Consider the following 13760-nt stretch of genomic DNA (forward strand, 5'->3'; position numbering starts at 1 on the left):
TGGTCGTCCTGACAGATGTCTGTATCTACATCTACATGGATACTCTGCAAATCGCACTTAAGTGCCTGACAGAAGGTTCATCAAACCACCTTCACAGTAGTTGTCTATTATTTAATTTTCTATAATTCCAATCTCAAACAGCATGCAGAAAAAACAAACACCTGTATCTTTCCATGCAAGCTCTGATTTCCTGTATTTTATAATGATCATCGTTTCTCCCTGTGTAGGTCAGCATCACTATAACATTTTTACATTCAGTGGAGAAAGTTGGTGATCGAATTTTCATGAGAGGGTTTCTCCATAGTAAAAAACGCCTTTGTTTTAATGACATCCATCCCAGATCCTGTATCGTGTTAGTGACACAATCTCTCCTATTTCTCGATAATACAAAATGTGCTGCCCTTCTTTGAACTTTCTCGCTGTACTCCATTAATCCTGTCTGGTAAGCATCCCACACCATGCAGCAGTACACCAAAAGAAAATGGACAAGCGTAATGTAGGCAGTCTCATTAGCGGATCTGTTGCGTCATCTAAGTGTTCTGCCAATAGTCATCTAAGTGTTCTGCCAATAAAACACAGTCATTGGTTTGCCTTTCCCGTAAAATTTTCTTTGTGTTCTTTCCCATTTAAGTTGTTCGTAGTTAAACTATCATGGACCTTCTCTACTACGCTGCAAAAGTTATCTCCATAAAGACACCTTTACATTGTGGCTAATGGCTGTATTGTACTTTATAGAGCTGGCCATGATGTCTCCTCTGTTGATGCTGCTGAGTCTATGTTGTCTAGGCGATGATTGCTTTGCTGCTCTGGGTGCAAGAGAATCATGATGCAGCATTCCACCACAAAAAAAAAGATACCAAATTAATTGCCAGAACTTGAATACAACTACACTCAACTGCGCCAGAGCTCAAGTGGCCGAAAACATATTGCTCACCAAAGATCACAGCCATAGCGACAAAGAACATACAATTTCAATGTCATTTATTGATCATAACACCTATCCTAATATCATTTTAAACAAATGCTTTTTAACACAACTTTAATCAGTGTATAATATGACAAAATGAGGTCTATTTGTCAGTTCCATTACAAAACAATGTAAAACCCAAGATAGAATGTAACAAGAAGTTGTTCATAATTGTAATTCCTGGGTATTTAGTTTCATTAATTGTCTTTAGATTTGACTGATTTATCATGTTACCGAACTTTAATGTATTCCTTTCACCACTCATATGGATGGCCTCATACTTTTCATTATTTAGGGTCATTTGGCAATTTTCGCATCATACAGGTATCTTTTGTAAATGGTTTTCCGATTTGTTTTGATCCTCTGATGACTTAACTAGATGACAAATGACAGCCTCATCTGGAAACAAGCTAAGATGACTGCTCGGATTGTCTTCTGAATCATTTATCTATGTAAGGAACAGCAGAAAGCTTATAACACTACCTTGGGGATTCCAGAAATCACTTCTGTTTTACTTGATGACTTTATGTCAGTTACTACAAACTGTGAAATCTATAACAGGATATGATGAATCCAGTCAAATGACTGAGACAATATTCCATAAGCTTGCAATTTGATTACAAGTCGTTTACAAGGTACAGTGTCAAAAGCCTTCAGGGAATCTAGAAATATGGAATCCCTTGTGAAGAGCACTCAGTACTTCATGTGAGTAAAGAGCTAGATATGTTTCATGAGAATGGTGTTGTGTTAAGTCCCTCTTCACTGTGTGTCAATAGACTGTTCGCTTCAAGGCAATGCATGATGCTTGAACACGATATATGTTCCAAAATATCGACGTTAATAATATGGACCTGTAATTTTGTGAATTACTCATACTGCCTTTCTTGAATATTGGTGTGACCTGTGCAGCTTTAGAGTCTTTGGGTACAGATCTTTCGCTGTGCGAGCTGTTGTATATGGTTGTTAAGTATGGTGCATACTCCGAAAGGAACCTAATTGGTACACAGTCTGGTCCGGAAGATTTGCTCTTCTTAAGTGATTTAAGTTTCTTCACTACTCCAAGGATATCTACTTGTAAGTTACTCATGTTGGCAGTTGTTCTTGATTTGAATTCTAGAATATTTACTTCGTCATCTTTGGTGAATGAATTTCAGAAGGCTGTGTTTCGTAACTCTGCTTTAGCAGCACTGTTGTTGATAATATTTCCATTGCTCTCATACAGAGAAGGCATTGATTGTATCTTGCCACTAGCATACTTTACATACACCTAGAATCTCTCAGAATTTTCTGCCAGGTTTTGGGACAAAGTTTTGTTGTGGAAACTATTTTAAGCACCTCACATCAAAGTCCGCTCCAAATTTCAAGCTTCTGTGAAAGATCGCCAGTCTCGAAGATTTTGCACTTGTTTAAATTTTGCATGCATTTTTTGTTGTTTCTGCAACAGTATTCTGACTCATGCTGTGTACCAAGGGAGATCAGCTCTGTCATTCATTAATTTATTTGGTATAAATCTCTCAACTGCTGTCGATACTACTTGCTTGAACTCTAGCCACATCTGGTCTACACTTACTGGTACGTTGTTAAATTGGAAGGAGTGAAAGTTCTCTCTCAGGAGGGCATCAAGTGAATTTTTATCTGCTTTCCTAAAATTCTCCCAATAAACAGAGGTCAACCATTGGCCTTCCGTAGTACAGCCATTACATGTTCACTTTATTTCGTACCATTATGCAGTATTATGCCTAGATATTTAATTGACGTGCCCATCAAGCAACACACAGCAACTGAATTGCCAATGTTGTGATCAACTCTGCAGCTGTCCTCTTTAGGGCAGTTAACTGCCGTGGAGAGGACTGCTGCAAAGTTTGTCAAAACATCAGAAATTCAGTTGCTTTAGGATTTTATAATGACACACTCTAATACTAAGAACTTCCACCAGCTGTGGAAGTCTACGAATGTACAAAACTGAGAACATTGCAAACTTCAGGATGAATCCTCCTTCATAACCAACAGACTACATCTGTGCAACTGTATTACATCTACACTGTAGATCAACTGGAGTATGGGGTTGTATGGAGTGAAGTGGATGAGAAGAGGAAGGATACACAGTGTGTGTTAGAGGTTTGGGGAAAATAGTGGCTGACAGATGGGAATGATAGATAGAAGTACATGAGGCGAATGTGGCACTGATTAGCTCACTCTGGCACTGGCAGGGGGAGTTGTGCATGACACTCAATGATGTGAATTGGGAGGGGGAGTAGAACATAGGAAGATGGAGACTGTGGAGGAGATGGTGCGAGTGTAGAATTAGTGAAATGGAGGGCATGGGGACGGGTGTGGAGGATGGCGACCTACAGTGGCTAAACAAGATTGAGGCCAGAAGACTTGCAGATATATTGTAAAAGCAAGTCCCACCTACATAATTCAGAAAAAAACTGGGAGGGAAGGATCCAAATGGTATAGTTTGTGAAGCAGACGTTGAAGCTGAGTATGTTGTGCTTAGCAGTGTGTTCAGCCACTATGTCGGCCAGAGTTTGGTGGTGGTCAATCAGCTGGGTGCACACCTTGTTGGTGGTTATACTCACTTACAAGGTTGTGCCTTCAAAACAGGGGTGCACACCTTATTGGTGGGTGTACTCACTCACAAGGTTGTGCCTTCAAAACAGGGGGAGATATGCAAACAAATCCACAAACACCCACATGGCACTGTCATATACCAACACCAACCTATTTAGGGTCTTTTCAGAGGAAAGCTTCCTAGTTACCCAAAATCCCAATCTACTTCTCTGGTTCAGGTTTGTTGTTGATATCTTTGATATGGAACCATGGCCAAGACACTACCCTTTTTACTCCGAAACCTGACCACCGCCAATCCACCACTTCCCCTGGTTCTCCTCTGGTGATTCCATAAAAACCTCCATCTGTATCACGTCCACATACCATACACTGTACCTCTATTTTTTTATAGCAGCCATTACTTCCACACTAAGAGATCACTCTCACATAGTCTGGCCATCCATGAATGACACAACTGCTGCAAAGAAGCTTCTCACCCCAGCCCCCCTAAACATCCAGTATCTCCCCAGACCTGCAATAACTTAACCATATAATTCATCAGAGGTTCAGATACTTACCATTACTGGAAACGAGAGACATTCCCCCCACAAAACTTCCCACACCTCCCAAAGTGGTGCTTCACTCCCCAGTCAATCTACAAAATATCCTGATCCTTCCCTATGCTACACCTACCCCCAACCCCTTTCCACATGGCCATAAGCCTGTGAAACATCCAGCTGCAAAACCTGTCACAGGCACTCATTCAGCACATCCCATTCTAGTCACTTCTGCATGCTTTTTGTGTCTGTTGTGGTGGGGGTGGGGGGGGGGGGGGGTGTTATGGCCACCAACCAAGTGTCTCCAATCAAATGAATGGCTACCACCATACTGTGGCGACGATCAGTATTAACCACACTATGGTGGAACACACTGCTGAGCAAAAAAAGCTGGTATTTAATGGCTGCTTTGCATTCCCTATTATCGGGATCCACTCCTCCACTTCTGTCCCCATGCCCCCCCCCCCCCACCACCACCACCACCACCACCACCACCACCACCACCACCACCACCACCACCACCACTACTACTTCATACAATCTACACTCACTCCTTTCCTAGTGGGGTGTGCCGTTCCTCTCTTCTATCTCCCCTCTCTAGCCACTCCACTGCGTTATTGTGCACCACACACATCATCCCCTGTCTATGCCACAGTGTGTTCACCAGTCACAATCCTATCCTGTGTGCATGCTACATCTCCCTCATAGTCGTCATCTACCCTTTCCTCCAACCATCCTCCCAATCTGTGCCTCATTCCTAACATTGCCCACTCCACCCAATACAACCCTTCACACCAGTAAAGCCACATGCCGGTACAAATGTCATTAGATGGGACAATGTAGTCATACAGGTGATGTTAGTTTTGGAGGAGGATTTTTCAAAAAACTTGGCAGTCATGTTTATGTGCCTATTGACTACTTCACGCATCAGCTATATGGTGAATTGTTACCTTCTCTCCTTCCACTATACAAGGGTTGGAACTTTAATAGTGGCAACTATTTATTTACAGTTAGTACATAATAGATATGTGTTTCATAGTTTTACTGACCTTCAAAGTGGTCACCAGCATTGTGTATAACCCATTGCCAGCAATGTGGAAGTCGTAGGATACTCTTAGCAGTGCCAGTTGTGTTGACAGTTTGAGCGGCGCGGTCTATTGCCCGACGAATTTGTAGCAGTTCTGAAGTGAATGCCGTGAAGTGTTTCCTTCAGTTTAGAAATCAAGTTGAATTCAAGTAGGCTTAAGTCAGGGGAGTGTGGCACTTAGCAGCCCCATCAGTCAAACAAATCAGTAACAGCTTGCACTGTACGTGCTTGAGCATTGTCCTGCAAAATGATGGCCAGGTGCTGCAGAAAGTGTCATCACTTCGGTCTCTAAGCTGGTTGTAGGTTGTGTTCCAAAAATGAACAGCATAGAGACAGAAGTGATGACACTACCTGCAGGATCTGACCATCATTTCTGTAGTAGTTATTATTGCTGACATAAAAGAAGCACAAAAGGAATGATGTTCCACATTTGTAAGATATGTACGGTTCCTTACGTAATCGCAAAAGAAATGGTCGATTTGGGTAGTCTCAAGAAAGTCACAGCAGATGGGTGAGTCACATCTCATACTGAATAAGAAATTTTCAAATCATAATAACTTGCAAAAACCTTCAGTACCAATGGGAGAAATACCCCTCTGCTGTAGGAGTCGAAGATAATAAAGCAAGCACAAAATGTCAGAGGCTGAATTTAACAGTGTCTACAGATGATGAGAAAATTATAATTGAGCTGCTGCTTGTACAACTGGCCTTTTATTAAGACATTGTCTTGTTAATTTTCTGATAACACTCAATGCATTATATATGATTGCTATGAACAACAAAAGTAAGCCAACGGTTCTAAATTCAAATTGTGTGCAGTCATGCGTTCCTACTATTACTGTTGGTTTGATGTTCCTATTTTCTTATGTATAAAGATTACTCTGTTATATTCATATAGTTAATTTAGTTAATTTTTGTAGGCCTTTCCAGTGCAGTGTCTGCGACATGCAATTTCATTCTGCTGCACATATGCGCCGGCATTTAAGAACGCATACAGCAAGTGAAAGAGCAGGCAGGGGAAATGGAGAACGTGTTCTAAGAGGTCGACAGAGAGCATCAGTTATTCGCTTAAGTGCTGAAGAAACCCAGGTCCTGGCACAGCGACCACTGGAACAGGCTGGTTCAGTGTCGGAGAGGGTGCTAATAGCATCAGCTGCTGAAAGGGATCGAATTAGTGAAATAAAGGTAATATTTAAATTTAAAATTTAAATGGTAAATTTATATTTAACACTCTGATGAAACTAAGAAACATATGACTTTATCATTTTGATTATAATTTGCTAGCTGTGAATTTAGAAATAAAAACTCTTTAGATTGTTGCCTGGTCAGAAGTGTCAAAGTTTCATCTTAAAATTTATTTTATGTAATTGAATGTTTGGCTTTTTTCCAAGTTTAACTGTTCGGTGTAGGCCAAATCATGAAGACGTAATAATTTTTGCTGTTTTTAGATATGGAGAACTGAATTGTCATATAGAATGACAACCTTGTAATCACCTCACATTTCAAAAATCTTGTTATTTTCTTACCAGCGGTTCTCTCTAAACAAAACAAAAAGTAGCAATTTAAAGAGAAAAGAAAGATAGAAAAAATTGATATGTGATGGAAAATATTGATGTGTGATAGACACCAGCAACTTCATTGTCCCATAAGAAAGATGACAGATGAATCAACTGTTGGAATAAGGATTTTATTTATCTACTAGTATTGAAATATAAAGAAAAAAATTGGGAGCCAATCTGAATCTATCAATGAAAGTGAACTGGTTAAAAAAAATTGCAGCAGAACAGAGTAAACGGATGATAACAATGTGATGTGACTAACAAATCATTAACTTGTTGTAGTAATGTTCATTTTAGTGTGTTTATACCTGATACTGTATAGCATTACCGCCTCTGTTTTGAAGTAATCTCAAGTTGAACTTTCAAATTTAATAATAGGGAAATTTGAAATTACGTAAATGATCGATTGAAAATCCTGTGGTTGGCAGCAATACTATAAGAACACATTATCCAGAAAGGTTATTGGACTTTGAAAAATAAATATCATAGCAGGTTCTAACGAGTGTCTGAAAAATAAATATCATAGCAGGTTCTAACGAGTGTCACAGGTAAGTGGAAATGACACAAAGAATGACTTGTAAAAAGATCATGAACCAAACGAAAGTCTCCTTATTTAAATAGTTTATTTTCTTATACTTTTAATTGAAAGGGTTGTTAAATAACATGGTATACACACAAAATATTATTTAACAATACGAGAGAAGGAAAGTTGCTACTCACCATATAGCGGAGGTGCTGAGCCGCGATAGGCACAATAAAAAGATTCACACAATCATAGCTTTCAGCCATTAAGTCCTTTGTCAGCAGTAGACACACACACACACACACACACACACACACACACACACACACACACACACACACAAGTGCAACTTGCACACACATCTGCTGCCTCAGAGAGCTGAAACTACACTGCTTTCTGAGACTGCAGATGTGTGTGCAAGTTGCGCTTTCGTGTGTGTGTGTGTGTGTGTGTGTGTGTGTGTGTGTGTGTGTGTGTGTGTGTGTGTGTGTGTACTGCTGACAAAGGCCTTAATGGCCGAAAGCTATGATTGTGTGAATCTTTTTATTGTGCCTATCGCGACTCAGCATCTCCACTATATGGTGAGTAGCAACTTTCCTTCTCTCATATTGTTACATTCCATCCTGGATTTTCCATTGTTTGAAAATATTATTTAGATTTTTAAAAATATAAAACAGGTTTTACGACACTTACGTGACTGGTACAGCACAGTGACAATCCCGTATTTGTAACGATAACAGAGGTAATAGCATAAGATAACAAGTGCGAGTAAGATAGCAAGAGTGCAAGACAGGAGAGACCAGAACCCAAGAGCAAGAGACAAGAGAGCTTTTCACACTAGTACAAGTCTTTATATAGTATTTTAACACTATTAAGTTTATTTATTTATCTTGATAATAGTTACAAAGTTCATACGCTGTTGCATTACATAGAATAAAATTAAGTATTATTTCTCTTAAGCATACTAGATGCTGTAATTTAATAATTGTTTCTCTTGGTATGGGGTGAAATAGTTTAAGGTTGGCTGTGATGACACAAGTGTTGAATATTGTTATGTTATATTGCCAACAACAAGGGCAAAGGGGTAGAATTGGGAAGGTAATCAACAGCAAATTCAATGCTGCTGGGTATAAAATATTAAGGGGAAAGATAGTTGTTGCAAGCAACCATTTTCATACTGCTTGTTGAGGTGATACGTTCTACGCAATCAATGTTTTAGCCTTCGTTATTTAATCTCGGCTATCTCACATTAATATATTGGGAAATGGCAAGTTGGAAAATGCTGAAACCAGAATGAAGGATATTTTACTTGTAACTTGTATCAAAGAAAATGTGATGTGAGTAACAAATCATTAACTTGTTGTAATAATGTTCATTTTAGTGTGTTTACACCTGATACTGTATAGCATTACCGCCTCTGTACCAGAATGAAGGATATTTTACTTGTAACTTGTATCAAAGAAAAGTCTAAAATTTGGAGACCAGAAAAGGCTGCGCGTAATGAATGAGTCATAGTCATCTCCAGATTAATCGGTCGTTATGTTAGAGTAGAGAGAGAAGAGAGGATAAGAATAATATCTCAAAAGGGAACACAGTGAATATACAAGGTGTTCCAAAAAAACACAGACTTCAGGGACCAGTTCCTTTCACCAGAACAAGACGAAAGTCTAGTAAACAAAGGCTCTAAAATGCATACTTTGAGAGCTATGAACACTTCTTCAGTAAAAGAGATCTGTTTCACACTAGCGAAGATGAACAAATGCTCAAAGCTCGTAAAGTATACATTTAGACCCCTTGTTTAGAAGACTTTTTTTTTACTTATCTGTATAAGGAACCTGCTCGTGAAGTTTGCCCTTTTTCTTACACCCTGTAAAAAAAAAAAAAAAAAAAAAAAAAAAAAAAAAAAAAAAAAAAACCCACTTGGAATACCTGATGAGAACAATTGTTCAAGATACTGTGAGGGCATGACAAAAAGAGACAGGAGGAAAGGTGAAAAGGACAGAATTGGTAAAGATGGCACATAGTAAACCCACAGAGATATTTTGTCCCAAGGTACAGAGTATAACTAATTTTGGATAATTCCAATTTAAAACACTGAGAGAAGGGCAGTTAGGAAGGGTGAGGATCTAAATGTGGATCAGAACAGTGATGTCAGTTTTGTAGTGCCTTCATACTGAAAATACACTGAAGTGCCAAAGCAATTGATGTAGACATGTGTATTCAAATGCAGAGATACATAAACTGGCAGAATACAGCACTGCAGTCGGCAATGCCTACATAAGACAACAAGTGTTTGGTGCAGTTGTTAGATCGGTTACTGCTGCTAAAATGGCAGGTTATCAAGATATAAGTGAGTTTAAATGTGGTGTTAGTCGGCACACAAGCAATGGGACACAGCTTCTCTGAGGTAGTGAGGAGGTGGGGATTTTCTCGTACAACAATTTCATAAGTGTATTTTGAATATCAGGAACCCAGTAAAACATCAAATCTCTGACATCGCTGCAGTCGGGAAAAGATCCTGCAAGAACGAGACCAACGACAACAGAAGAGAATAGTTCAGCATGACAAAAGTGCAACCTTTCCACAAGTTGCTGCATATTTCAATGCTGGGCCATCAACAAGTGTCAGCGTACGACCCATTCAATGAAGTATCATCGATATGGGCATTCAGAGCCGATGGCCCACTCGTGTACACTAGATGACTGCATGACACAAAGCTTTACACCTTGCCTGGGTCTATCAACATCGACATTGGACTGTTGATGACTGGAAACATGTTGCCTGGTAGGATGAGTCTCATTTCAAATTGTATCAAGCGGACAGACATGTATGGGTATGGTGACAACCTCATGTATCCATGGACCCCAGCAGGGGACTGTTCAAACTGGTGGAGGCTGTGTAATGGTGTGGGGTGTGTGCAGTTGGAGTGATATGGGACTGCTGTTACATCTAGATACGACTCTGACTGGTGAAATGTACATAAGCATCCTGTCTGATCACCTGCACCCATTCATGTCCATTGTGCATTCTGATAGACTTGCGCAATTTCAGCAGGACAATGTGACACCCTACACATCCAGAATTGCTTCAGAGTGGCTCCAGGAACACTCTTCTGAGTCTAAACACTTCTGCTGGCCACCAAATTCCCCAGACGTGAACATTATTGAGCATATCTGGGATGCCTTGCAATGTGTTGTTCAGAAGAGATATCCACCCCCTCATACTCTTGTGGATTTATGGACAGCCGTGCAGGATTCATGGTGTCAGTTCACTCTCGTACTACTTCACCCATTATTAGTCAAGCCCATGCCACGTCATGTTGCGGCACTTCTGCTTGCTCGCGGGGGCCCTATACAATATTAGGCAGGTGTACCAGTCTTTTTGGCTCTGCAGTAGAGAACCTGGCTGTTGTGCATCAAAATGTTGATTAATTCAAAAATACTTTCCCTGGCTTTAAAACTTAATGTGCATGTATACAGTCATGATTGTCATTTCAGTTCTCACTGGGTAATAATGTTTGTTTTTGCTTCCAAAGTTGAGCATTCCGCATGTCTGACTGAACATGACCTAGAGCAGGGGTTCTCATACTTTTTCCATCATGCTCCCATTCTGAAATATAAATAAATAAATTTAAACCGCCCCCCCCCCCCCTCTCCTTGTTTTTCTTTCCTTCTTCAGCACTTCTAATACCTGAAACAAAAACAACCTGTGAAATCTATTTACTTCTGTCCAATTATTGCAACTACAATAATAATAATAATAATAATAATGAGTATAATTTGAGCACATCAAAGGTAAACTTCTTTTTTAATTGTCATAAATTTGTGTTATTGAAAGATGGTACAAGATGACAAATACAACTAGGCTAGAAATGACAACAGCAATGAGTGCAGTTATTGGAATTGAGCAAATATATGTGCTTTCCTACTTTCTTTACAAGTTCATTAGTTTGTTGAAATTTAACTGTTTCCATCTACAATTTAATTCATTTAGAAAGTTTTAATACTTGATGTGCAAATAGTGATAGAACAATATTCAGCATTTAAATGCCAATTTGAAAACTTTTATATTCAAACTGATCATTCAAAAAGGAAATAAATTATAGCAAAAATGCACACTGTTAAAATTTGAATTTTTTGCCATCTGCACATTTATTGTGCTGTGTGTGCTTCTTCATAAGAAGAAGGCAGACCCATTTGTGGTTGGATCTTTGAAACAGTAACTCACAGATACCCTCCCAGCTGCAGTTGAGACCATTGTTTCATCTTGATTAATGCCAGTAATTTGATGCAAAGTGTAATAATATGTCTGCTGCTCTTCTTGCTAAAGTGGGATAGTCATTCCGAGTCTGCACCGAAATATTTTCACAAGACTTCAATTTAAACTCAGTTTGAAGTGTTCTGTCACTTGGGAGTTCTATTAGCTCCTCCTGTTCTACTGTTGCTAAGTGGATCATATTGAACAGATTGAAGGTTCTGGAAATTTATTCTTGAATTGTTGGCGAAGGTTTTCGAGATATAGTATGCCAATTCTATTACTTTTACCTACATCTGACTTATTTCCTATTTCCTTCCACGAAATCATTCAGACAAGAAAATATCTCACTGGTATCCTTCTGCTTCTGTCCAAGTTTCCTCTTTCTTGTTTAGAAAGATGATATTACTATTTTGGCCTTAAAGTGATACATTAAGATCATTCAGTTTCTCAAAAATGTCGGCCAAGTAGCACAGTATTATAAGTCATTTTTCATCCAAAATCTGAGCCCAAGTGGGCTGGACTGGATGACAAGCTGCACAAAAATGGTAGCAGAAAGAATGCTGAACCCAGACTGCAGTACATACTAAAGACATTGTTCGTATGCCACTGCCAACAATGAAAGGTGTTCATGTTGTTTAACATTTTCCCCACCATGTACGAAGGGCTGGTGACGTCACACTAAATCGTCGTCACTCGTTATGTGAAACATTGCTCATTAAGTGAGTCACTTGTTTACAATTTGTTTTGATCATTTTGCAAATTGTGCTTTTTGGGAGTTGCTTGTTGAGTGAGGTTCCACTGTATAAATATTTCACTGAAAGCTGGCACCGCCCTCTCTATTACTCTATGCGTCACGCGTAAGAGTGGGACGCACATCCCACTTTGAGGATGACTGACTTAGAGGATCCAGATTATATTGCTGATACTACCAAAAATTTCCCTTTGTAAATGTATGCTAAGATGGTGTGATCGAGATCTCAGAGAACAACACAGGGGTGTTTGCTATCTGACATTAATGTCTGGGTGAACGTAGCTCATGAAGTTCCACTCTGCCAACTCTACTGTTCGGTATTTTGGTACAATTTGTAAATGGCGTAGTAAATGGTAGGATTACTGTTAGTATTAGTAGCATTGGTAGGGAAAAGCATAAATGAATGTGTGTGAGAGAAACTGGAAGAAGGTGACTTCTCTTTGCTTTTTGTTTGTTTTGCACATAATTATAATCACATATCGTTCAGTTTTAGTCCACTGTGTATTTTATACCCTTACAAAATACAAAGTACATTTTATAATTAGTAAAAATTAGTTGATAGCACAACTTCTGCACTTTTATGTCACCAAAGCAATTACTTTTGATGCAAGTGTAATTAATATGGGCATCATCATCATCATCAGTGTTCTGCCAAAAGGCAGGTTTTCACATGGTAGTTCTCCAGGCTGTCCGGTCTTCTGTCATCCTCTTCAGGTCTGCATAATTTCCTCTTCCCTTTATGTCGTCTATCATCTTGTATCTCCTTCTTCCTCTCAGTCTTCTCCCACAAACCAATCCTTCCAAAGCATCTGCTAGCAAGCACTCCATTCTCAGTGATTGTCCCAACCAGTTCTTTTTCCTTTCTCTTACAACCTTCAGCAGACATCTTCTCTCACCAACCCTTTCCAATATTCTTTCATTACTCACTCTTTCCATCCAGCTTATTCTCTGCTTTCTCCTCCACATCCACATCTCAAATGCTTCTAACCTTTTTTCATCCTCCTGTCTCAGCGTCCATGTTTTTACATCTACATCCATACTCCGCAAGCCACCTGACGGTGTGTGGCCCCATATAGTGCCGCACTCCAGACAAAACATTTGCCAAGCCTTTTCCTTAGTCCTTTATCTAATTTTCCACATAAGAGTCTCATCTTTCTGTTGAATGCCTCATTCGCTATGGCAATTCAAGGTTTCACCTCCTGGTGACATCTCAAGTCTTCAGTTATTGTGCTTCCAAGATATTTAAATGCACTTACTTGGCTAATGGTAGATTGTCCTATTTTAATATTGGACCGTCTGCTTCTTGTACTGATAACCATACTCTTTGTTTTTGCTGTGTTTATTTGCATCCCATATTCCACACAAGCTTCATTCAGATCTTTCAGCATGTTATTCACTGTCCGCTCACTTTCTGCCACTAATACCATGTCTTCAGCAAATGTTATACATTCTATTCTCTTTCCACCAATACATATTCCTCTTTTCCCATCTAAGCCTTTCATAATA

At 39.3% G+C, this 13760-nt stretch overlaps 1 protein-coding gene across 1 annotated transcript in view; it reads left to right on the plus strand.

Annotated features, from left to right (window-relative positions):
• LOC124792233 (zinc finger protein 236-like) overlaps positions 1-13760 on the plus strand; it is a 231929-nt gene that overhangs the window by 202298 nt on the left and 15871 nt on the right. Inside the window, exon 24 of the mRNA XM_047257923.1 lies at positions 6085-6349. Coding sequence (XP_047113879.1) covers positions 6085-6349 — 265 coding nt within the window. The remainder of the gene's footprint in view (positions 1-6084; positions 6350-13760) is intronic.

Source organism: Schistocerca piceifrons, chromosome 1, assembly GCF_021461385.2.
Source record: "Schistocerca piceifrons isolate TAMUIC-IGC-003096 chromosome 1, iqSchPice1.1, whole genome shotgun sequence".
Lineage (NCBI taxonomy): Eukaryota > Metazoa > Arthropoda > Insecta > Orthoptera > Acrididae > Schistocerca > Schistocerca piceifrons.